General features: G+C 42.5%; 1 protein-coding gene across 1 annotated transcript in view; it reads left to right on the top strand.

Moving 5' to 3' along the window:
* The window catches only part of ppp2r5eb (protein phosphatase 2, regulatory subunit B', epsilon isoform b), a 112554-nt gene that overhangs the window by 37460 nt on the left and 48854 nt on the right, over positions 1-26240 (top strand). Inside the window, exon 2 of the mRNA XM_067991921.1 lies at positions 15193-15389. Within this exon, the coding sequence (XP_067848022.1) occupies positions 15193-15389 (197 nt within the window). The remainder of the gene's footprint in view (positions 1-15192; positions 15390-26240) is intronic.

Raw genomic sequence — 26240 nt, 5'->3', positions numbered from 1 at the left:
AGAGGGCAATTAAGAATCAACCACGTTGCTGTGGGTCTGGAGTCACGTATAGGCCAGACCGGGTAAGGACGGCAGGTTTCCTTCCCTGAAGGACATTAGTGAATCAGATGGGTTTTTACGACAATCCAGTAGTTTCATGTCCACCATTACTGATATTGGTATTTTAATTCCAGATTTTATTTAATTAATTGAATTTAAATTCCCCAGCTGCCGTGGCGGGATTTGAACTCATGACTCTGGATTACTTGTCCAGTATCATCACCACTCTGCTACCGTCCCCTGTTACCAATCAAATAAGGCATCCCCTGCATTCACTAACTCCCTCTTGATGATTATCAGCACTCCGCAGCACTTTTTATTTCAGAAGGATAGCTTTGCTGCTTGTTAGAAGTTATAAGAAATAGAACGTACAGGGCCAGAAAAGACCATCCAGAAAATGTATCTATTATACTTGTCATACTCCTCCATCAAATTTTTCCCCAGCTACTTATCCTGCTTGATGCAGTCAACTCATTGCTTCCTTGACCATACGTTCACACCCTCTGTGTAATGTAGTTAAACCTAAACTATCTTAGCAACTTCCTTCTCCTAAGTTTAAGGCTATGCCCTCTTGCTATAGAATCTGAGACTTTTGTATCCTCTGGAATGATGCCACTGTTTATTCGTTCCCAATCTCATGAATTTGTATTTGTCTACATTAAATGACTTCTGCTGCTTTCCTTTTTACAGTGCAACTTCTTAATTCACACTTTCAAACTATTTATCCAAAGGGAAGGTTATTTGTCATTATAACTTAAAGCATCCATTTCAATCCCATTGCTATTATTTTAACAGTTGATCATCTGTGCTTTGGTAGTATTGTGCAGTATATACTTTGTCCAGTAGAGCTGGACACATCTGTGCTCCATTGGCAGTGTTGAAATAGAAATTATATTTTTCACCATAAATAACTCTCTATTTCCCAGCTAAGATGGTGGGAAAGAACTTGCAGGTTTCTGCCAGTACAGCGCTCGATGACTTACCCACTCTATTCAACAATTCTTGCTAACGGATTGCATAAATTCAGTTTGTATTCCCTTAAGGTTTAGGTGGTTCAGAAGTGATCTAATCGAGGTGGTTAAAATGATAAAGGGATTCGATAGGGTAGATACAGAGAAACTATTTCCTCTGGTGAGGGAATCCAGAACAAGGGGGCACAATCAAATTAGAGCTAGGCTATTTAGGAGTGAAATCAGGAAGCACTTTTAAATAGGGTAGTGGAAACATGGAACTCGGTCTCCAAAAGGCTATGGATGCTGGGTTTATTGAAATTTTCAAGACTGAGATCAATGGATTTTTGTTGGGTAAGGGTATCAAGGGATATGGAACAAAAGCAGGTAAATGGAATCGAGCTACAGATCAGTCATGATCTCATAGATTGGTGGGACAGATTCAATGAGCTGAATGGTCTACTCTGTTCACACATGTGAATCTAGACAGTGAGGCTATTTACTATGGGGAACCATTACAGCTGAGCCAAATCCTGTCTGCTCTCGACATCCATACCACATGCACTTCCCAGAAAGGGGTTGCTGGAGAGCAATATGGTTTCCCCTCCCTCCCCCCAAACCAGGGACACTGAGGTCATTTGTAGTGCCCTGACTGCTGTCCTGCCTACTAATATCATTGAAGTAAGCTTTTAGTGGAGGGTGAAATCTGCAACCTCGGTCTGAATGGATAACCAGTTGAGTCATTGGGAGAGCTAGGCCTATTCAACTGAATTCAATTATCTATTGAAAAAGTAAGCATCTTTGGTTAAGAAAAGATTAGCGTGCTTTGGAACACAGCTTGGATCTGGGGTTGATTGTTGACCATTGATTGACAGTATCCCACCCTTGCATATATCTACAAAGGGTGATCATTTACTGGAATGTATCTCAAAGCATTGTTGAAACAATTCATTCTAACTTTGTACAAATTTATTGGTGAGGCCATATTTGAAACATTGTGTACAGTTTTGGATACCCAGCCTTCAAAAGGAATGCAACTTTTGAAGAGGGTTCATGGAAGAGCAACTGTGATGATTCCAGGAATTAGGGCTCTGAGTTATGGCACTGTGTTTCTCCAGAACAGACTAGCATATAGCTTTTTTTTAAAAAAGGTTAAATGATTCTGTTGGTGAGCTAATTATTTTTATAACTTTTCTTTTAAGCATTAACTGAAAATCTATAATTAGCAGATTAAGGTATAACTTGGACATTTTTAAGAAACAAACTAGCTTGGACTGAATTGGTCTTGCATTCAGCCTGAAATGAAAGCTCCTCGAGTTGTCCATTACTTTTGTACAAGCTGCACCAGTTAATGACTGGGCAATTTTTTCCTTTATGTGCCCTGTTTGATTTTCATTCCCCGCATGGTGTTTGGTCATTTGTTAGCATGCCAAGTTTATCACCAGTTTCCTAATAACAATGTGAATATAGCTAACATCTGCAACTATGACTTAAAAGACATTTGCATTTTCCTTGCATTGGCTAATTCGCATTCTAGCTTAGCACTATACAACCTGTCAAATCCTGATGGACAAGATATATTTGGGCTACTAATTAGTGTAATCCCCAGTTGCTGAATTCTGTTAGAATAATGTATTTACATAAGGCTGTGAAATACACAAAGGATGTCACTTTTAGTTAGTGCTGAAGGTTGGAGTTGACAGGTAGGTAAAATTGAATAAAGCCAGATAATTAGCATTCAAGCTGATGTGAATATTAGATCATGTACTCCAACTACCATATGTAATTGGATATATCGCTCACTATTAAACCATAAATTGCTATTTATTTAGCATTGAAGGGTAGAGAAAGCCCTTGTGTTATTGGTGCTCACCTGAAGACTTATCCATGTTCTAATCCATTCTGTGAGTGTCCCTGGCAAGGCCAGCATTTATTGCTTGTCTCTAGTTACCCTTGAGAAGGTGGTGGTGGGCCGCCTTCTTGAACTCAAATTCTCACTGCCATAGTGGAATTTGAACTCGCGTTCTCTGGATTAATAGTCCAGTAACACAACTATGCTACCGTACCCCTGCTGCAGTACATCCTGTAGATAGCACACACTGCAGCCATGGTGAAGGGGGTGGATGTTTAGGCTAGTGGATGAGTTGCCAATCAAGTGAACGCTTTGTTCTGGATGTGATTTGTGCATTTGATCGTGTTTTTAAATATTAGAAAAACTGCAAGAGGTTTCTGTACTTTATAGACACAGAAATTAGTGAACAAGGTGCTTTTATTGGCTGGTTGGAAGGATCAGTTTACAAGGTTTTGTCCAATCCTGGGTAGCCAGTCATATAACAATATGTTATTAGAAATTGCAGAACAACATAGACACTCATTTCAGAAAATTAAATTTGTAAACTTTTTGTGAAGTTTAGTCAATTGATGTAGTCTAGTCTTTGGAAATTTGTGAACAAAAAAAAAACATGGAAGTAGTACACATTATAACTGAGGAAAAACTAACAGTTCTTGACCCTGCAGCTTGGCATTTTAAATTTTTTAGTCTGGTTAATCAGTCTTGTGCGTTCTCTTTTCGGGTTATGTAACTTTTTGCCTTCTATCCTTTGTCTCCTGTAACTATCAATTTTCTTCAATTTTTCTTTTAGTCTTTCCATTGCTTTTGTCAGCCTCCCACTTTTCATTTCGGATTGGAAAAAATGTTCTTAAGTTGTTCGTGTAATACTGATAATAGGCATTGGGTTGTCCTGGAAGGGGTGTCTGTGCTGGAGTGTTATGTTGTACGGTACATTAGTCCAGTTCCAGACACCAAGTGGCAATGTGCAGAAACCAATTAGACGGTGCTACATTTGCAGTTATCCATTTTTACATCACCATCTTGTGGCTGAAATTGGGAACAACCCTATATTGTTAACTATAGAAATTGTTGCATTAACATCCACTGGCAAGAATAGGGAATGCTGGTTCATAAGGCCTTAATGGAGCACTTACTTCTGGGCCTCCGATCTTGAATCCATTGTAATCCTCGGTTTATTCTGTGCCCATGTCTGGGTATGTTCTCCACAACATAATGTAGACCTACTGATTGATGTAAAATAATTAGATATATAGAGGAAATGGGTTTAAGCAATTCTGGGGTCAAAACTTCTTTTCGTTTTACATTTAGGAGCAATGTTTACTGAAAGTTCATTTCAGAGCTGCTGCTACAGATACTTGCAAGAAAAAGTTATCTGAAGTAGTACTTTGCATGGATTCCCCTTCCCTTAGTGTAACCTATTTCCCTCATCTGCTTGGATGCTTTAATTTTTTTTTACAATACTTTTCCCACTTGTTTTTTGATACAATTCCCTTTTTATATTACCTTTTTGCCTGCAAAACCCTCCAACTTAGTCATTTGTGTCAGACCGACTGACCCATTTGTAGGCATTTTTGTAGGCTGTGTTTTTTTGCACAATGTATTACTGTTTTCTACTCCACCATACAGTGCCCGAAATTAGATACAATTTCAGTATCTAAGTTGTACCCAATGGCAAGAGTTGAGTATGACAAAATAAAATGTGCTATCCTAACCGAATTTAGCACACAAGAACAGTGCCAGTCCCAGACCTCAGACTGGTGGGCGATGTCTAATTCTGATACACTAAATGGAATTGTTAGTAATTTTGTTACGGTTGAAATGAGTTTGACATACAAGTGGTGTAGTGGTAAATAGCTTGCATATGAGGAGTTTTTTATTTAAATTAAGGGATACTGAATATTGGGTTGTAACACAATCACAGGATATGATATAATTGTCATTTCCATTCCCCCCCCTTCCCTAGTTAATAGTCTGTCACTTATCTCAATGACTTGAACATATTCAGATTTTCAATTGTCCTCGTTAAGGACTTGCCCTTGTGTTCGTTCCTTGATATTAGGCAATCAGTAAGTTCACGTGATTACGAACATGTACTCGGGACTTCGGCAAATTAGTCTTGGCCCTGCGGGCTGGATTTGTGGTTGGAAAACCCAAACGCACCATCTGTTCCTATCACTTAGCTTTCATGCTTTGTACAAAATCATGCGATTGTTGTGCAAAACAAATAATCTTCTGCAAGGACTTTTTATTTTTTATATATATAAACTAATAGTTCACATTTAAAGATTACTTGTTCAGTAATGTCAGAATTTTAAAATATATTAATCATGAAGCAGGCTTTAGCCTAAAAAGAATGAATTTAGATATTACAGTCTTGCATATATTCAGACCTGCAAAGTTGTCAAGGACCACCTTGACTTCAACCTAGCAGTATTTGATAACCTCTGGCATCATGTCTTTAATCAATAAAGCAATAAAGATGTATGAAAATGATCAGTAGTAATGTATGCCATCCTTATTCCTATATTCAAGCAATCTGAATAGCCTATTAGAAAGTCCGCTCTATTTGTTTGAGTCATGAATATTGATTGCCGAGAAACAACTTAAGGTTTAAAAATGCAGTCATGGTCTCATTGTTATCCAAAGCACACGCTGAAAGTTTGTTAAGCTTGAATCAGCACCTTAGTGGGCAAAGAAGAAGCTAAACAAAAATTACATTGCAACCTACTAATTGCAGATAGTATCTACCAGACATTTTGAGATGTATTTAATGTCCTGTTTCCACTCGGTCAAAACTTGTCAGTTATGTTGGTTTTTCTAAAAAAAAGGAAGAAAGTGTATACTGACAAGGAAAAATATCTTGTAGCTTAAGAGCAGTGCTTGACAATTTTTCGACAGATCCAGAAGCTTTTCATTGTAATTTTCCACTTGCCACAATATGAACATTTTCAACAAAGAATCGTGAGCCTTTGCTTTAAAAACAAGGTCTTTGTGCTGATATCAGCACAGAGATGACATTTTACATTGGAATCTGGAGCATTTGAAAATTGCCGCGTGTCCGATTATGTTGATGACTGAAATCTTCCGCAGTAGAATTAGTTCAGAATTTTTATACAGCTGTAACTATTTGCACCTTTGCTGATTACAAGAGTAAAACTTTTGTCATAGCTGCTGCAGATATCATGCTCATCACAGAAATGGCAAAATAAGACATTGACCAGCCATATGCAAGCACTGATAAAAGTTTTTCTTTTTTTTAAAAAAGAGAATTCAACAAGCTATAAGAATCATGCTTCATTTCCCGTTCACAAACTTCATTTTCTTGGTTTTAAGTCAAGCGTACCATTGCTATTTGTGACTTAAAAAAAATGACCAGGAAGCTGCTGGATTGTCATTAAACCTAACTAGTTCGCTAATATCCTTTGGGAAAGGAAACCTGCTGCCCTTAACCGGTTTAGCATAAATGTAACTCCAGTCCCACACTAATGTGGTTGACTTAACTCCCTTCTGAAGTGGCCTAGCAATTCACTCAAGTTGTATCAAACCATTACATGCAGCGGTTCAAGAAGGAGACCCATCCGTCACCTTTGGGGGGATGGGGGGGGGGGGGGTGGTGGTGGTGTGGAGGTTTAAGGCAACTGGAAATGGAAGCATGAAAAACTGGCAAAGCAAAGCAGGCCCAGAACTCGTGTCCAGGATCCTAGGAGAAGAAAAAAACAGGTAGACACCAAAGGTGCAGACTCTGCCAGCACGGTGTTACTGATGTCTTACTCTGATAAGCTGTGAGGTTTTTGACTCTTTAACTCCCATAGTACCTCTGCCAGCACTTAGGGTGGACTTGGGTTGGTGAGAGATGTGTCCCTACAATGAGCAAATGTGTGCTCTGTATTGGGCAAACAGAAATCTTACAGGTGAATGTAAATTTTGTAGTAGCTTGAATTGGAGACACTCAAACATGGTGATGGGCTTCTCCACATGTTGGGAACCTGACTGACCTCAAAAAAAAACCCGCAACAGAGTTGATTTGACAAGAAAAATAAAATGGTATCTAAGTGCTCAAAGTTCAGAGAATAAATGCATCTTGTGGTGTGGCTCTCTTAGAAATCCAAAAAGTCACTGGGTCTGGTCTGAGTTAATAGATCTTAACCTGAGGCTGAACAATTACTCCCTGGGAAGAGAAAATGAACTGACACTCTTGGATTTCAATATCAGTGGCAATTTATTTTTCAGTTTTTACTCTGTAATCAGTTTAATTTTTAAGTGTTTATAAATAGAATGTCATAAACAGCCTACCATATAGTGATAATCATCTCAGCTTGTGAGGTAACCACAATTGACTTGTGACTTTTTGCTTCCTCCAGCCAAATAGGTGCTGATTCCTCACTGTGATAGTGTACCTTATCCAAGTGACACTTTTTTTCACAATTTTACAACACCAAGTTATAGTCCAGCAATTTTATTTTAAAATTTTATTTTATTTTAAAATAAAATTGCTGGACTATAACTTGGTGTTGTAAAATTGTTTACAATTGTCAACCCCAGTCCATCACCGGCATCTCCACATCATGACTTTTTTTCACATGTAAATAGCCACATAGTCCAATGTGGCAGACATCACAGCCAATCCAATCCTCATCAAGTGTCCACATGCACTTACAGTATGAGCCATTGGATGGCAATCAGAAGTAGGAATCATGATTAGTTTTCCTCCCCTCATGAGGACTCTGAGGCCAATTGACGTGCTATACTGCTACCTAGGCAATTAGCTAATTCGGCACGTAATTGGTGATCGAACCATGGATTTTCTTGGTTTGTATTGCTCAGTGACTCACTGAATAAGCTTGCTGAACCGTCATGGGGGGGCCCCATTGTATACAGTTCAGAAGATTGAAATATGTCTTAAAAAATAGTCAATAAGAATCTTAGAAATTTCAGCCAAGGAGGCGGCCATTTGGCTTCCCTTGGCAACAGCAGTACTAGTGTGACATCAGAACTGTCACTCTAATCTCCTTTTGCTGCCCTTTCCCTGTACCTTTTCAACTGAGTTTTTACAATTTGCATTTTATAGCACATGCACTTCTCCTAGGTGTTCTTGGAACATTAAATAGTACACAACAGAATTTAGCCTTGGTAATTGTAACTTGTGCAGTCACTAATGCAGAAAATATTTTATAGATCCTCTACTTGAGTGAAATTAAATATAGTTTTGGTTTAAGTGATTTCATTTGATTTATTTAGAGAGTGACTTTCTGGCATTTCTTGGCAGTGAAATACTATTGAATTATGAATGACATTACCAAATGCTTGTGCAAACTATTTTGTACAACATTTCTAGTAAGATATAATGGAAAGAATAGAGCTATTTTGAAGGCATTATACATTTTAAGTAGAAAATAAAGCAAATTAACAATGTGAGATGTTGAATTATTATTTGTCTTTGCAATGGTCAGATAAATATGTTGCCAACACCTATTTGGTGTTGAAACTCCTGGCAGTACTGAGATTGTTTTTATTGGAGCAGTAAATTAAACGATTTATTAAACTTGCAAAACAATCCAGAATATACTGATTTAGGATTCAGAATGTATAATGTATCCATCCAAATTTGTCAGTGACAGGTTATGTGTGTCCAGGTTTGATAATGCAGCAATATGATGTCTTCACAAATTCTTGTAGTTTAGAGCTTTTGGTACTGTTTTTCAACCATCACTTAGATATGTAGATGTGAAGGAAGACTGGCTATCCTAGCTCTTCCATCCAGAAAGAATCTATCGTGCCTCTCTTCCAATCACAGCATCCAACTGTTTTATAATTGATTACCCTACCGAGAAGTTTATTCCACTTTTTGAAATTGTTCTTGGGATGTGGGTGACATGGGTAAAGTAGTGTTTATTGTCTGCCCCAAGTTGCCCTGAGGGCATTGAGTCAACCACATGGTGTGGGACTGAAGTCACATGTAGGGCAGACCGAGTAAGGGTGGCAGTTCGATGCAGAAGACAGTTCTTAAGTTAAACTAATTTGTACTTAAACTGCCAATATGTAATGATTGTAAACAATTTTACAACACCAAGTTATAGTCCAGCAATTTTATTTTAAATTCACAAGCTTTCGGAGGCTTCCTCCTTCGTCAGGTGAACGATGTGAAATGAAGGTGTAATTTCTTACCCAGTTGATATTTGCATCTAGTATGGTATACGATGATGAAATAAAAGACAAAAATGCTGGAAATGTCCAACCAGTTGGTCAGCACGTGAAAGAGATCGGATTAGCATGGCAGATACTGATTGAAATGCTATACATTTCCAGTGTTTTCTGTTTTTGTTTCATATTTCTAGTATTTCTACTTTTATTTTCTGAAATGACATGCTGTTCGTTTTGAACAATTGCAACATTCTGCATTCTACTTTCGTGCAGCTTGAATGCCAAGGTGCTGCTGTGGAGCCTGGAATTGGTGCAGAGAACATTGAATTGCAACTGGTAGGGAGAAGCCACTTGGTTAGTTTGGGTTAGCACTTTCTTGGCTTTCCATTTGCTCTTTTTTTAAAAAAAAAAATCTGAATCAGATTTGAGTTAAAGCTGTATAGAATGAACAATTAAGTGATGTTGAATGTCAGCATCTGGGTGTAAAATTACATGGCTGCATTCTGCCTATTTCAGAACAGACCTCTCTTTGGTGTTGAGGGAGTGAATAAAGACTCATCACATTTTAAATCTACAACATTGATCAAAACATTTTGTGTGTTTAGTCTTATCATAGGTTTAAATAAAATGCCATTTATTTTTCTTCAAATCCATTAAAAGCCAACAAAGGAGATGGAAGTTTGCACAATTAACCCTCAACCTTCCCTTCCTACCAGCTGTTGATCTTGGGGTAATTTGTTTAATTATGACGCAGAAAGGAGTCTTTTAAGTGGCTAATGGCAGCCTGCTGTGCTAATGACAGATTGTAATCAGGCATTTGCATAATTAAGCATATTTGAGTACATTCTTGTTCTGGTACACAAGTCACTTCCACTTTCTTTATGCACAAATAATCCATAGTTTATTCAGTTTTATAAATGTTTAATTTTTTTCTCTCTTTCTAGTATGCTGCTTAGTTATGTTATTTTTAAGAGGTTATGATTTTAAACATGGAAAAAATGTAAGTGCAGTGAGATGATGTGTATATTGGTAAAATAAGTGAGGATTATAGAAATGCAGCATAGTAAGCAATGGTCATATGCAGATTCATTGGAGTTATTCAGAATGCAAGTTGTTTGCTGGTTCACTGCACTGGTGTTCATACATACATTTGGGTTAATTTAAGTACATGAACTGTTATAAAAATCTATAACTTTAAACATGTCTCTCTGATCCTACACTTTTAGGCCCTACAGCCTAAAAGTGTATATAAAGAAATAAGAATAATGTTTGAATTTTGGTTTACATTCTGATCTTTTTATTTTAGTTACTTGACTTTTTTGGTTATCCTCCATCCAGATAGCCTGTCTTTAGGGTAGAAAGCTACATTGACAGGCTTAATTACCTCAGAGAGAAGCCTCTTCTAGATAAACTGAACAGCTGCAGTTATCAGCTGTTATTCTTTCTGTTATCATACATAATGAAGCATGGCTGTACAGTGCTACATAATTACTCGCTTGAAGGCAGCTGTTACTTTTACTATTCCTTTATGTGCTTTGAAATCAATAAAAGTGACTTCATTAACATTGTTTAATATTAGAATTTTATCTTCTTTCATGGCAGGGCAAATTATGGTTTATTAGCAGTGTTAAAGTTGGATTATAGAATTTCAGGTAATTGAGCATAGGTTGGATGGTTGAAGGCTGAGCCACATAGGAATTGAGTTACACTACGAAGATTTCTGCAGAAATTTTAACCTTCCCTTTCCAATTTTCCCCTCAGTTTCTTCTCTTCCTCTCCTGAATGCATTGAGTCCTTGCTGAAGTGCACATGTACTATTTGTTATCCAGTACCTTGCCCATTCTTCATGTGAGTCTTGACTGGTTGTCATGGTAGCCCATTCAACTACAGAGGTCTCATCGAAGGCAAGCTTGGTTCTGTCCTCATACTTCCAGCAGGGGCCACTGACCATCAGGAATGGGAGCCCTGTTTTATTTTCGCACTCCCTGACTTGGGAGCACTGAGGCTACTTTTGGCAGAGTACTACCTTTTGAGGCCAGGGCCAGCTAGCACTACAGAGCAGGGATCAAACCTGGGACTTTTCTGGTCCATACAGTTCAATAATCACTGGACAAACTAAGTGAGCCATAGGGGAAGTTTTTTCTTTTGAGGAGAATTTTCTCCCCCTTCTGTCCTGAGGTGGTAACCAATGCTGTGGGACAATTCCACTGGTGCCAGCAACTGTCCAGTACTGACCCATAGGAACAGGAGTAGATCAATCAGCCTCGTGAGCTTATTTTGCCTGTTAGGTCATGGCTGATCTGTACATTTTTTTTTTATTCGTTCACGGGATGTGGGCGTCGCTGGCGAGGCCAGCATTTATTGCCCATCCCTAATTGCCCTCGAGAAGGTGGTGGTGAGCCGCCTTCTTGAACCGCTGCAGTCCGTGTGGTGACGGTTCTCCCACAGTGCTGTTAGGAAGGGAGTTCCAGGATTTTGACCCAGCGACAATGAAGGAACGGCGATATATTTCCAAGTCGGGATGGTGTGTGACTTGGAGGGGAACGTGCAGGTGGTGTTGTTCCCATGCGCCTGCTGCTCTTGTCCTTCTAGGTGGTAGAGGTCGCGGGTTTGGGAGGTGCTGTCGAAGAAGCCTTGGCGAGTTGCTGCAGTGCATCCTGTGGATGGTACACACTGCAGCCACAGTGCGCCGGTGGTGAAGGGAGTGAATGTTTAGGGTGGTGGATGGGGTGCCAATCAAGCGGGCTGCTTTATCTTGGATGGTGTTGAGCTTCTTGAGTGTTGTTGGAGCTGCACTCATCCAGGCAAGTGGAGAGTATTCCATCACACTCCTGACTTGTGCCTTGTAGATGGTGGAAAGGCTTTGGGGAGTCAGGAGGTGAGTCACTCGCCGCAGAATACCCAGCCTCCGACCTGCTCTTGTAGCCACAGTATTTATATGGCTGGTCCAGTTCAGTTTCTGGTCAATGGTGACCCCCAGGATGTTGATTGTGGGGGATTCGGCGATGGTAATGCCGTTGAATGTCAAGGGGAGGTGATTAGACTCTCTTTTGTTGGAGGTGGTCATTGCCTGGCACTTATCTGGCGCGAATGTTACTTGCCACTTATGAGCCCAAGCCTGGATGTTGTCCAGGTCTTGCTGCATGCGGGCTCGGACTGCTTCATTATCTGAGGGGTTGCGAATGGAACTGAACACTGTGCAGTCATCAGCGAACATCCCCATTTCTGACCTTATGATGGAGGGAAGGTCATTGATGAAGCAGCTGAAGATGGTTGGGCCAAGGACACTGCCCTGAGGAACTCCTGCAGCAATGCCCTGGGGCTGAGATGATTGGCCTCCAACAACCACTACCATCTTCCTTTGTGCTAGGTATGACTCCAGCCACTGGAGAGTCTTCCCCCTGATTCCCATGGACTTCAATTTTACTAGGGCTCCTTGGTGCCACACTCGGTCAAATGCTGCCTTGATGTCAAGGGCAGTCACTCTCACATCAATTCCATTTAGCCGCCTATGCTCCATGTCCCTTGATACCTTTACCTAACACAAATCTATCAATCTCAGTTTTGATAATTTCAATTGACACAGCATTCACAGCTTTTTGGGGTAGACGGTTCTACATTTCTACTACCCTTTGTGTGGAAAAAGTACTTCCTGATTTCACTCCTGAATGGCTTAGCACCAATTTTAAGATGTCCCCTTTGTTCTGGATTCCCCTACCAGAGGAAATATTTTCTCTTTCTACCCTATTGAATCCCTTTATCATTTTAAACACTTCTTCAGTTAAATAAACCCTCAACCTTGTAAACTCAGGGGAATACAAGCCACATTTATGCACCATGTCATAATTTAACCCTCTCAGCCCAGTTATCAAAACCTATGTAGAAGTCATACACAGGAATTGTAAATGAACTATTGCTTTCACATGTATTAAGATGTAACCAATGGTTTTCAATATTGATTAGGTATCCATGGAGATTTATTGCTCATTACTTCAAGCACAGGATAAAACCTAACCTTTCAAGCAACAGTTAATTGTGGTGTTTTGTCATGCATGTTGTGTAGCAGTGGAACTTGCACGGTATTTTAGATTTCAACATACGAAATCTATTTCACTACATGTTTTGAAATGATAAACATCTTTGTTCAAACTACTTTACAGGTATAACAAATTTAGGGTCTGCTTCGGATACACTCTTGTTCAGCGGTACTGTTCAGGCTTGTAAATGGTCTGCACGCCATGGCCTGAAAATTCAACCACGCAGCTCCTGTTTTTCAGGTGCTAAACAGCTTCCTGAACCTCCAATATGGCAGGCAGGAGGCGCATGTTCATTACGAGACAGTTTGCGCTGCCTGCCATATTGGTGTAGGCAAAAAAAAATCGTTGTTCAGGGCTGACTCCTGAAATGGGCGTTAGGTCCTTTGCATATTCAAATAAGGGGCCTAACTCATGTTTGAAGCCCCCGCCACAATATTGGATTGCCCTGAATGCAGCTGGTGCCAGGCTGGCTGTGTTCAGGTAAACCAGGTGTACGTGCAGCTTAACAGGTGGACCTTGAAGGCCGCAACAAGATAAGTGTTTAAAATATACTTGCTTGAATGTGGAGATGGGAGTTGCAGGAGTACTCCTTCCAACCCCATGTTAAAACTACATGGGCTGCTGCCACCAAGCTGGGTTTGATTTCTTTTCAGAAAAATAATTGAGAAAAGCAGAATGATTTAGAGTGATATGTTAGTACTCTGTAACTGTGGTTAAGATTGATGTGGAGATGCCGGTGATGGACTGGGGTTGACAATTGTAAACAATTTTACAACACCAAGTTATAGTCCAGCAATTTTATTTGAAATTCACAAGCTTTCGGAGGCTTCCTCCTTCCTCAGGTGAATGTTGTGGAAAAAAATTCCACAACATTCACCTGAGGAAGGAGGAAGCCTCCGAAAGCTTGTGAATTTTAAATAAAATTGCTGGACTATAACTTGGTGTTGTAAAATTGTTTACAGTGGTTAAGATTGTCACAGAAGTACCTATTTTAAGGCTTTCTATTGAGAAAGCTAGGTGTAGGGTCAAGGCTATAGTGTAAGGCACCACCTAAGTTTGAAAAGAGCAAGTGCAAAGGCTGGATAATGGTTAGGTGTCACCAAGCTTTGCTTTTAAAAGCAACAGTAGAATACAGACTCCATTGTCGATTCAACCCTGGTTATGTCTGTAGATTGTATTTTGAGCCGTTGAACACTAGGTGTTGGTAGTATATGATCTCCAGATGCAGTCAAGGTTTGGATGGATGAAATTTTAAATTGTATTGTGCGATTTGTTCACTGTTCAAGTGGGCATAGAGATTTTGAAAAGTTACATTTGTGCCATTTATATTATTGAAATCGGAGTGTGAAGACTGAGAAAGGGAGGAACAAGTAGCAAGGTAAAGGAATGAAAGTACTGTACAAGCATTGGTACAATGTCCATACTGGGTTGCTTGATGAGGATTTACATATTTTGTTTTGATTCCAAGCAATTTGTATTTGGCAAGGCATTCTAGTTCTCATTTACATTTACACTTGAAAGAATTGTTAATGTTTTTATGTTGTCAATTCTGCCCACTAATGGCTCAATTTCAAATTGCAGTTTATATGAATTTTCTTTAGGATTTCATGCTGAACTTGTGTATCCCAGTAGAAAGTGTTGTTTAGGCACCATTACCTTAGTATATCACTTGGTGTCCCACTGTTATCAAACCTCACAAGCTTTGCTTGAAATAGCTATGGAATCTGAGTCCTCTTTAGTAGTGGTGGGAGGGTTGACTGAAGAGAGGGGCAATCTGGAACAGTGGAAGTGTTGCAGTGGCTAAGTTTTTAAAAAATAAACTGGACATTGATATACTTGTATAGTTTGGTGATCTGTAGGGGTAAGAATCAAGTACTGAGTCAATATTTCCCTGAGCTAACTTGCACATTTCTTTTGAACTTGAACCGAGGATGATCTGGATCAGTAGGTTCCACAAGAAAAAAAAGTCTAGCCTAGAATTGTTTTTGATTTGCTTTTCTGTTGATGGTTTGTTTGAGTGGGAAGTTACTGTGACTTTTTGCTTGCACTAATACAAATTATATTTTGAAATTTAAGCTGCATTTAAAAATGAAAATATTCTTGCTCTCAACTGGGCAAGTTGCTATGATTCACACTCGACCTAAATGTAGTCTGTTTCTCACCCCTCTTCCAGACGTTTCCACAACTGAAAAGGCTGTACTCTTCCAGAAGAAATTACAACAGTGTTGCGTTGTATTTGACTTCATGGATTCATTAGGAGATCTTAAAATGAAGGAGTACAAACGCTCTACTCTTAATGAACTGGTGGACTTTGTCGCAGTAGGACGAGGAATCTTGACAGAACAGACGTACCCTGAAGTAGTTAAAATGGTAAGTTTGACCTACAAACCCCTGTAAGCTCTCTGTTTCTCTGAGTCTAGCCTTTGATGCATCCCCACCTCTCTTCACCCACTGTTGGCAACCATGCCATCAGCCATATATATCCCACACTCTGGAATTCCTTCCCTAAACCCCTCTGCCACTTCACCTCCCTCTCAAGGCCATTCTCAAAACACCCTTTTGACCGAGCTTTTGGTTACCCCTCCTAATATCTCCTTTGTCTCCATGTCCATTTTTGTCTGATAACCCCACTGTGAAGCACCTTGGGATGTTTTCCTACCTTAAAGGTGCTATATAAATGCAAGTTGTTGTTAGTTAATCCCAACTGACTAGTCTTTGGCCTTCCGTTCGTCATGGTACTTCTGCAGCTATCAAATCTGCTCAATCACTCCCTCACTTGTGCATTTGATGCCCTTGCCCCCTGTAAAACCCTTACTTTCTTCCAGCCTGGCCGTTCCCCCTTGTATGGCTCCCTTAAGTCCGAGGGGCATAGATTTGAATGTATATGGCGTAAACAGGTCATGTCTGATGAACTTAGTTGAATTTTTTGAGATAACTAATGTGGTAGATAAGGAAGTATCTCTATGGATGTTGTTTATATGGACTACTTGTACGCATTCGACAAGGTACCACATAAGAAACTGCTAACAAAAATGAGAGCGCATGGAATTGAAGGCAATCTGTTGGCTTGGATAGGGAATTGGTTAGGAGGTAGAAGACAGAGTAGGGATAATAGGTATGTACTCAAATTGGCGGATGTGACTAGTGGTGTCCCCTAGGAACCTGTACTGGGGCCACAGCTTTTCACTATGTTTATAACTGACTTGGATGAAGGAACAGGGAGCCGTGTACCTAGGTTTGCTGATGATACGAAGTTAGGTGGCACGGTAAATAGTGTAGATGGGAGCAGAAAGTTGCCAAGCGACATTGATCGATTAAGTGAGTGGGCAAAACGGTGGCAGATGGAGTTCAGTGAGAGAAAGTGTGCGGTCATCCACTGGACCTAAAAGATGGATCAGAGTATTTTCGAAATGGTGAGAAGCTAGGAACTGGGGATGAGCAGAGAGATTTAGGGACCCAAGTACAGAAATCACTAAAAGCTAATGGACAGATACAAAAAAAAATTAAAAAGGCTAATGGAATGTTGGCCTTTACCAAGAGGGCTGGAATATAAAGGAGTGGAAGTTATGTTACAGCTGTACAGAGCTCTGGTTAAACCCCATCTGGAGTACTGCATTCAGTTCTGGGCACCACACCTCGGGAAGGATATGTTGGCCTTGGAGGGGGTGCAGCACCGATTCACCAGAATGATACCGGGGCTGAGAGGGTTAAATTAGGTGGACAGGTTGTTCCCTTGAATACAGAAGATTTAAGGGGTGATCTAATTGAAGTGTTTAAGATGATCAAAGGATTTGATAGGGTAGATAGAGAGAAACTATTTCCTCCTAATGGAAGAATCCAGAACAAGACCTTAAAATTAGAGCTAGGCTGTTCAGGAGTGATGTCAGAAAGCACTTCTTCACAGAAAGGGTAGTAGAAATCTGGAATACTCTCTCCCAAAAAGCTGAGGCTAGGTCAATTGAAAATTTCAAAATTGAGATTAATAGATTTTTCTTAGGGGTTATGGAATGGAGAAGGGTAGATGGAGTTAAGATACAGATCAGCCATGATCTAATTGAATGGCTGAACAGGCTCGTGGGGCTGAATGGCCTACTCCTGTTCCTATGTTCCTAACTGGTTTAACCATTCAGCAGCTGATCTGGCTGGACCATATCAAGCACTGTCGGACCCTGCTCTCCTCTGCCAAAGCTGCTCGCTACTCCAGGCTCATCCTGGAATGCAAAGATGACCCCAGCTTCGTTTCTCCACTACCAACCATGCAAGAGACTGTTCGCAAAAATGAGAGCGTGTGGAATTGGAGCTATCCTATTGACGTGGGTAGGGAATTGGTTAGGAGACAGTGAGTAGGGATAATGGGAATGTACTCCAATTGGCGGGATGTGACTAGTGATGTCATAGTCATACAGCACGGATAGAGGCCCTTCGGCCCATCGTGTCCACGCCGGCCATCAAGCCCTGTCTAATCTAATCCCATATTCCAGCATTTGGTCCGTAGCCTTGTATACTATGGCATTTCAAGTGCTCATCCAAATGCTGCTTGAATGTTGTGAGGGTTCCTGCCTCCACAACCCTCTCAGGCAGTGAGTTCCAGACTCCAACCACCCTCTGGGTGAAAAAGTTCTTTCTCAAATCCCCTCTAAACCTCCCGCCTTTTACCTTGAATCTATGCCCCCTTGTTATAGAACCCTCAACGAAGGGAAAAAGCTCCTTAGTATCCATCCTATCTGTGCCCCTCATAATTTTGTACACCTCAATCATGTCCCCCCTCAGCCTCCTCTGCTCCAAGGAAAACAAGCCAGTTTTGTATCCAAAGTGCCAAGGCACCCTGGATTCCATGGGCTCGTACCTTCTTGACCAGTCTCCTGTGCGGGACTTTATCGAAGGCCTTACTGAAATCCATGTATACCACATCCACTGCGTTACCCTCATCCACACGCCTCGTTACCCCCTCAAAAAATTCAATCAAATTAGTCAGACATGATCTTCCCTTGACAAAGCCATATTGACTATCCCTGATTAATCCTTGCTTCTCCAAGTGGAGACTAATTTTGTCCTTCAGAATTTTTTCCAATAATTTTCCTACCACTGATGTTAGGCTCACTGGCCTGTAGTTCCCCGGTTTTTCCCTACTCCCCTTCTTGAATAATGGTACTACATTAGCGGTTCTCCAGTCCTCTGGCACATCCCCTGTGGCCAGAGAGGTTCTGAATATATGTGTTAGAGCCTCCGCAATCTCCTCCTTTGCCTCACACAGTAGCCTGGGATACATTTCGTCCGGGCCTGAGGATTTATCCATTTTTAGGCCTGCTAAAACCGCCAATACCTCCTCCCGCTCGATGTTAATATGTTCGAGTATATCACAGTCCCTCTGTCGTATTTCAATGTCAACGTCGTCCTTCTCCACAGTGAAAACAGCTGCAAAAAATTCATTTAGAACCCCTCCTACATCTTCCGGCTCCACACACAGATTGCCATTTTTGTCCCTAATGGGCCCTATTTTTTCCCTAGTTATCCTCTTACCCTTAATATACTTATAAAACATCTTAGGATTTTCCTTTATTTTGCTCGCCAGTGTGTTTTCATGGCCCCTCCTTGATCTCCTAATTTCTTTTTTAAGTATCCCCCTGCACTTTTTGTACTCCTCTAGGGCTTCCTCCGTCCTTAGCCTTTTGTATCTGCCAAAAGCCCTCCTTTTTTTCCTAATCCATTCTCGTATATCCCCTGACATCCAAGGTTCCCTGGAGTTCTTGGAACCACCCTTGACCTTTACGGGAACATGTTGCCATTGTATGGTCTCAATCTCCCTTCTGAAAGACTCCCATTGCTCCGATGCGGATTTTCCTACAAGCAGCTGATCCCAGTCCATTTTGGCCAGATCCTGCCTTATCCTATTAAAATCGGCCTTCCCCCAATTTAGAACCTTTATTTCCGGCCCCTCCCTGTCCTTTTCCATGACCACCTTAAATCTCACTGAATTATGGTCACTGTCACCAAAGTGCTCACCTACTAGCACTTCTTCCACTTGGCCGGCCACATTCCCTAGAATTAGGTCCAGTACCGCCCCCTCTCTTGTAGGACTTTCTACATGCTGGCTCAAAAAGCTCTCCTGGATGCACGTTAAGAATTTTGTACCCTCTAAGCCTTTTACACTCTGAGTATCCCAGTTAATATTGGGGAAGTTGAAATCCCCCACTATTATTACCCTATTATTTGCACAATTTTCTGAGATTTGCCTACATATCTGTTCCTCTATCTCCCCCTGACTGTTTAGGGGCCTATAGTACACTCCCATCAAAGTGCTTGCCCCCTTTTTGTTTTTAAGCTCCACCCATATGGCCTCATTTGAGGAACCTGCTAATATATCATCTCTCCTTATGGCAGTAATTGATTCTTTAATTAATATTGCGACCCCCCCCTCCTCTTATACCTCCCCCTCTGTCTCGCCTGAAGATTCTGTACCCCGGAATATTGAGCTGCCAGTCTTGCCCCTCCCTCAACCATGTCTCTGTGACAGCAACAATATCATACTCCCATGTGTTTATCAACACCTTCAGTTCATCCACCTTATTTGCAAGATTCTTTGCATTAAAATAGATGCCATCCAGCCTTGCTCTTACATATTTGCCCTGTCTTCCAAGCTGACTTGTTTTTTTCTCAATATTTGGCTGCACATCACCCCCTATTGTAGCTCCACTCTGTATCCCATCCCCCTGCCAAGTTAGTTTAAACCCCCCTCCAACAGTGCTAGCAAACCTCCCCGCAAGGATATTTGTCCCGCTCTGGTTCAGATGCAACCCGTCCGACTTGTACAAGTCCCACCTTCCCCAGAAGCAGGCCCAGTGATCCAGGAAACTGAAACCCTCCCTCCTGCACCAACTCTTTAGCCACGCATTCATCTGTTCTATCCTCCTATTTCTATACTCACTAGCCCGTGGCACTGGGAGTAATCCAGAGATTACAACCTTTGAGGTCCTGCTCTTTAATCTGCTACCTAGCTCCCTAAATTCTTGATGCAGGACCTCATCTCCCTTCCTACCTATGTCGTTGGTCCCAATGTGGACCACGACCTCTGCCTGCTCCCCCTCCCCCTTGAGAATGCCCTGAAGCCGCTCAGTGACATCCATGACCCTGGCACCAGGGAGGCAACAAACCATCCTGGAGTCACGTTTACGGCCACAGAAACGCCTGTCTGTTCCCCTTACAATAGAATCCCCTACCACTATAGCTCTTCCACTCTTTTTCCTCCCAGCCTGTGCAGCAGAGCTACCCCTGGTGCCAGGAAGTTGGCTGCTGCTGCCTTCCCCTGATAAGTCATCCCCCTCAACAATATCCAAAGCGGTATATTTGTTTGAGAGGGGGACGGCCACAGAGGACCCCTGCACTGCCTGCCTGCTCCTCTTACTCTGCCTGGAGGTCACCCACTTACTTCCTGCCTGTACAACCTTTACCTGCGGTGTGACCATCTCACTAAACGTGCTATCCACGACGTTCTCAGCATCGCGAATGCTCCATAATGAATCCATCCGCAGCTCCAGTGCCGCAATGCGGTTTGTCAGTAGCTGCAGCTGGATACATTTCCCGCACACATGGTCGTCAGGGACACCGGAAGGGTCCCTGATTTCCCACATAGAGCAGGAAGAGCATAACACGAGGCTGGGCTGTCCTGACATGACTTACCCTTTAACTAATTAATTCAAATTAAATGAATCCCAACAATTTCACTTCAATTAAAAGGTATACTCAAGGGCCCTTGCTGAACAGCAGTCCCCCACTACACAACAGAGACCCTAGAATCCACAAACTCTAACCTTAGACAAATTCAGCAGGAAAATACTCACCAACCAATCACTTACCTCTTCCTTGGTGACGTCCCACTTTGGATGACTTTTTGCTTCTTATTTATCTTAGGTCCAGGAGTTAAGTCCCTGAAAACAAAATATAAAAACGAACCTACCCTTTAAATTCCCTCTACCCCCCAAAAGGTTAGAGGAGGTGGGAGGGTGGGAGTCACTACTAGTGTAGTGACTCGGGTTTAGCAACGGCTCCACCTATATACGGGTACCAATGAATTGGCCCCGCCCCCTGCCTTTGAAAAAGCCGCGAAGCTCCTTCCCCGCTGGGGAAAAAGACTCACGTAGGTGAGTTTAATTACTCACCTCGGGCCTCCGCTGCTCCCTTTATCGACTCGCCAATCACCTACCCGCTGTCCTGTGACGTCAATCCTTGTTTTTTTCACCGATTGCCTCTCTGAGGGTAGGCCCTCGAGCCTGGGCCTTTAGTAGTCTCCGAGTCCCGCGCTCTCTCCTCGGTCCGCTCCGAGTGCGGGTCGGCCCTCGAGCCTGGGCCTTTAGTCGTCTCCGAGTCCTGCGCTCTCTCCTAGGTCTGCTCCCGCCTGTAGCTCCGCTCCGAGTGCGGGTAGGCGCTCGAGCCTGGGCCTTTAGTCGTCTCCGAGTCCCGCGCTCTCTCCTAGGTCCGCTCCCGCCTGCAGCTCCGCTCCGAGTGCGGGTAGGCCCTCGAGCCTGGGCCTTTCGTAGTCTCCGAGTCCCGCGCTCTCTCCTAGGTCCGCTCCCGCCTGTAGCTCCGCTCTGAGTGCGGGTAGGCCCTCGAGCCTGGGCCTTTAGTAGTCTCCGAGTCCCGCGCTCTCTCCTAGGTCCGCTCCCGCCTGCAGCTCCGCTCCGAGTGCGGGTAGGCCCTCGAGCCTGGGCCTTTCGTAGTCTCCGAGTCCCGCGCTCTCTCCTAGGTCCGCTCCCGCCTGTAGCTCCGCTCTGAGTGCGGGTAGGCCCTCGAGCCTGGGCCTTTAGTAGTCTCCGAGTCCCGCGCTCTCTCCTAGGTCCGCTCCCGCCTGTAGCTCCGCTCTGAGTGCGGGTAGGCCCTCGAGCCTGGGCCTTTAGTAGTCTCCGAGTCCCGCGCTCTCTCCTAGGTCCGCTCCCGCCGGTAGCTCCGCTCCGAGTACGGGTAGGCCCTCGAGCCTGGGCCTTTAGTAGTCTCCGAGTCCCGCGCTCTCTCCTAGGTCCGCTCCCGCCGGTAGCTCCGCTCTAAGTGTCCCTCAGGGATCTGTACTGGGGTCACAGCTTTTCACTTTTTTTCTCAGTTAGATGAAGGAATAGACAGCCGTGTATCCAAGTTTGCAGATGACACTAAGTTAGTTGGCATCGTAAGTATTGCAGATCAGAGCAGAAAGTTGCAAGGGGGCATTGATTGTTTGTGAGTGGACAAAACTCTGGCAGATGGAGTTCAGTGAAGGAAAGTGTGAGGTCATCCACTGTTACCTCTGGCATGCCCCAAAGATCTATCATTGGCAACCCTAATTTCTCATCTATATGCTGCCCCTTGGCGACATCATCCAAAGACGTGATGTCCGGTTCCACGTGTGCGCCGATGACATCAAGCTGTACCTCACAACCACTTCTCTCAACCCCTCTACTGCCTCTATTTTGTCAGGCGGCTAGTCCATTATCCAGTCCTGGATGAGCTGCGCAATTTTCTCCAATTAAACATTGGGAAGACCGAAGTTATTGTCTTTGGCCCCCATCGCAAGCTCTATTCCCTAGCCACAGATTCCATCCCACACCCTGGACACCATTTCAGGCTGAAACAGACTGTTCGCAACCTCAGTGTCCTGTTTGACTCTGAGTTAAGCTTCTGACCTCATATCCTCTCCACCACAAAGACCGCCTACTTCCACCTCCGAAACGTCGCCTGTCTCTGTCCTTGTCTCAGCTTATCTGCTGTTGAAACCCTCATCAATGTTTTTGTTACATCCAGACTCGACCATTCCAATGCTGTCTTGGCCACCCTCCCGTTTTTTACCCTCCATTAATGAGCTCATCCAGAGCTCTGCTGTCCATATCCTAACCTGCACCATGTCTCTCTCTCGCTCGTGCGTGCTCTCTCTCGCTACTTCAAAAACCTAACTCCTTGACTAAGCTTTTAATCACCTGTCCTAATATTTCCTTTGGCTCGGTGACAATTTTTGTCTGGTTTAAGTTCCTGTGAAATGTCGTGGGATGTTTTCCAATGTTAAAGGTGTTGTATAAATGCACGTTGTTGTATAATTAATCGGGCTTATCACTGTATTGTGTAGTATGTGTAAACTATCACAATTGTGTTGCTTCACTTTTTCTTTTACTAAAATGAGCAGAAATTTACTGATACATGTGTGGGGACGTACCCATGAATGTTCCAGATGTGAAGATCTGAAAGTAACTTAATTCACGTTTACTTAAGACATTCCAAATGATTATTTAATCTGGATGAGATTTAGGCTATAAAATATTCATACAAGCTGGGTCTAAGGTATTATGTATACCCTGCATATCCTGTATATTTTTGAAGTATTTGTCAATTTTTAAAAATTTATTCTACCCTCTGCTCTTGAAGATGCTATGGTGTGGTTGAGTGCTTGCAGTTCTCTTGTAACCTGCCCAAGTGGTGGTTCTTCATGAGTGAGCTCAGATAGTAACTGTTGGCAGGTTGTTTCCATGGAGGGCATCACAATTGAGGCTGATCTGCTAATCTCACACATTTTCCAGCAGACTGGATAGCAATCCAGAATGATACTTTTCCCTCTGGGGACTGAGCCTAATTGTAATTCTATGTGAGATTAGCTAATTCAACATTTGAACCTGCAGGTTTTATGGTCTGTATGTGTTGGTACTATAGAACATAAGAAATAAGAGCAGGAGTAGGCCCCCTGAGCCTGCTCCGCCATTCAATAAGATCATGGCTGATCTTTGACCTCAAGTCCACTTTCCTGCCCGATCCCCATATCCCTTGATTCCCTTAGATGCCAAAAATCTATCGCTCTCAGCCTTGAATATACTCAACGACTGAGCATTCACTGAAATAGAGAATGCCAAATATTCACTAACCTTGAATGAAGAAATTCCTCCTCATCTCAGTCCTAAATGTCCGACCCCTTATCCTGAGACTAGGTCCCCTAATTCTAGACTCTCCAGCCAGGGGAAACATCCTCTCAGCATCTACCCCATCAAGCCCCTTTAGAATCTTATGTTTCAAATGAGATCACCTCTCATTCTTCTAAACTTGAGGGTATAGGCTCAATCTCTCCTCATAGGACAACCCTCTTATCCCAGGAATCAATCTAATGAACCTTTGTTACATTGCATTGCTAAGGCAAATATATCCTTCCTTAGGTAAGGAGACCAAAACTGTGCACAGTACTCCAGGTGTGGCCTCACGAAAGCCCTGTACAATTACAGGATTAATTAATCTTGTCTCATTACACAATACTAGATCTAAAATAGCCTGTTCCCTAGTTGGTTCCTTGACATATTGTTCTGGAAAACAGCCTCTGATGCATTCCATGAACTTGTCCTCCAAACTACTTTTGTTAATTTGGTTTGCCCAGTCTATCTGAAGATTAAACTCCCCCATGATTATTGCATTACCCTTGTTGCATGCTGCTCTAATTTCCTGATTTATACTCTGTCCAACACTATAACTACTGTTTGGGGCCTGTAAACTTCTCTTGCCAGTGTTTTCTGCCCCTTGTTATTTCTTAGCTCCACCCATACTGATTCTACATCTTGATTTTCTGAGGTAAAATCCTTTCTCACTACTGTCTTTATCTCATCCTTTATTATCAGGGCTACCCCCCCCCCCCCCGTTTTCCATTTTGCCTATCTTCTCTAAAAGTCAAGTACCCTGGAATATTTAGTTTCCAACCTTGGTCACCCTGCAACCACACCTCAGTAATGGTACTGGATTAAACACACTTATCTTTGTGCCATTAATTCATTTATCTTGTTATGAATGCTTCGTACATTCAGATACAGCGCCTTTAATTTTACCTTTTTACTATTTTTCCCTGATGTGATCTTGGTCACTAATGCCCTATTACCTTTGTTAAACTCTCTGCCCCTTCCTGACACATTCTGCTTGTTTTTATCCAAATCGCTGCTCTGCTCTCCAGCCTTGACTTTTCACTTTAGATTTAAAATTTTACCCTTACCTGACCCATTCCCTCCTCCCCCCCTATTAGTTTAAAGCCCTATCTACAGCCCTAGTTATTCAATTTGCCAGGTCACAGGTCCCAGCCTGGTTTAAGTGGAGCCCGTCCCAACGGAACAGCTGGTGCCAGTGCCCCATGAATTGAATCCCCTGCTTCCCAATCACTCTTTCAGCTGCATATTTAACCATCTAATCTGTTTGTCCCTATGCCAATTTAAACGTGGCTCGAGTAGTAATCATTACCTTTTGAGGTTCTGCTTTTTAATTTGTTCCCTAGCTCCTCAAACTTCCTCAGCAGAACCTCATTACTAATTCTACTATATCACTCTTTCAGTACTACAGCTGGGGGTGCAGTTACAGTGAGGCCATTCACTATCTCAACATTGTGCTAAAGTATAGAATACAGGCTACAGAAATTGCGAAGCAGCAAGGTCTACTTAACAGAACTAAAGAGAAAGTTCTACCTATGTCGTTGGTTCCTACGTGGACCACGACAACTGGATCCTCCCCCTCATGCTCCCAATTCTTTTCGAGCTGCAAGGAGATGTCCTTAACCCAGCACCAGGGCAGGCAGCACAGCCTTTGGGACTCCTGATCGCGGCTGCAGAAAACAGTATCTCTCCCCTGACTATACTGTCCCCCACCACTTTCCTTTTTACTACCCCACTTGAACGGCCTCCTATACCACGGTGCCGTGGTCAGTTTGCCCAACCTCCCTGCAGTCTTTGATCTTATCCATACAGGTAGCAAGTACCTCGTACCTGTTGGACAAGGTCATAGGCTGAGGCTGCTTCATCACTGCATCCTGGGTCCCCATACCTGCCAGACTCGCAGTCACATCTTTCCTGTGCCTGACCACTGACCAAATCTAAACCACTACCTAATCTAAGGGGTGTGACTACCTCCTGGATCAAAGTGTCCAGATAATTCTTTCCCCCTCCCTGATGCATCGCAATGTCTGCTGCTCAGACTCCAGCTCAACAACTCTGAGCCGAAGTTTCTCAAGTTGCAGACACTTATTGCAGATATGGTTGTCCGGGATCACGATGCTCTCCACAAACTCCTACATGCTGCAGTTACTCATCTCGATCTAACCTTGTTTTGCTTAGAGTTTTTATTCAATTGATATTTTTAGTTTTATTAATTAGTTTATTTAGTTTGAGTTGTTATTTTATTAAATTAAATAGCAAGCTATAGTTTCCCAGCTCTTAGTTTAACCCACTGCCCTAACTTTTACCCAGATTCAAG

Source organism: Heptranchias perlo, chromosome 10, assembly GCF_035084215.1.
Source record: "Heptranchias perlo isolate sHepPer1 chromosome 10, sHepPer1.hap1, whole genome shotgun sequence".
Lineage (NCBI taxonomy): Eukaryota > Metazoa > Chordata > Chondrichthyes > Hexanchiformes > Hexanchidae > Heptranchias > Heptranchias perlo.
Note: the sequence above shows the minus strand (reverse complement) of the source record. Positions and strands in the feature narration are given on the sequence as shown.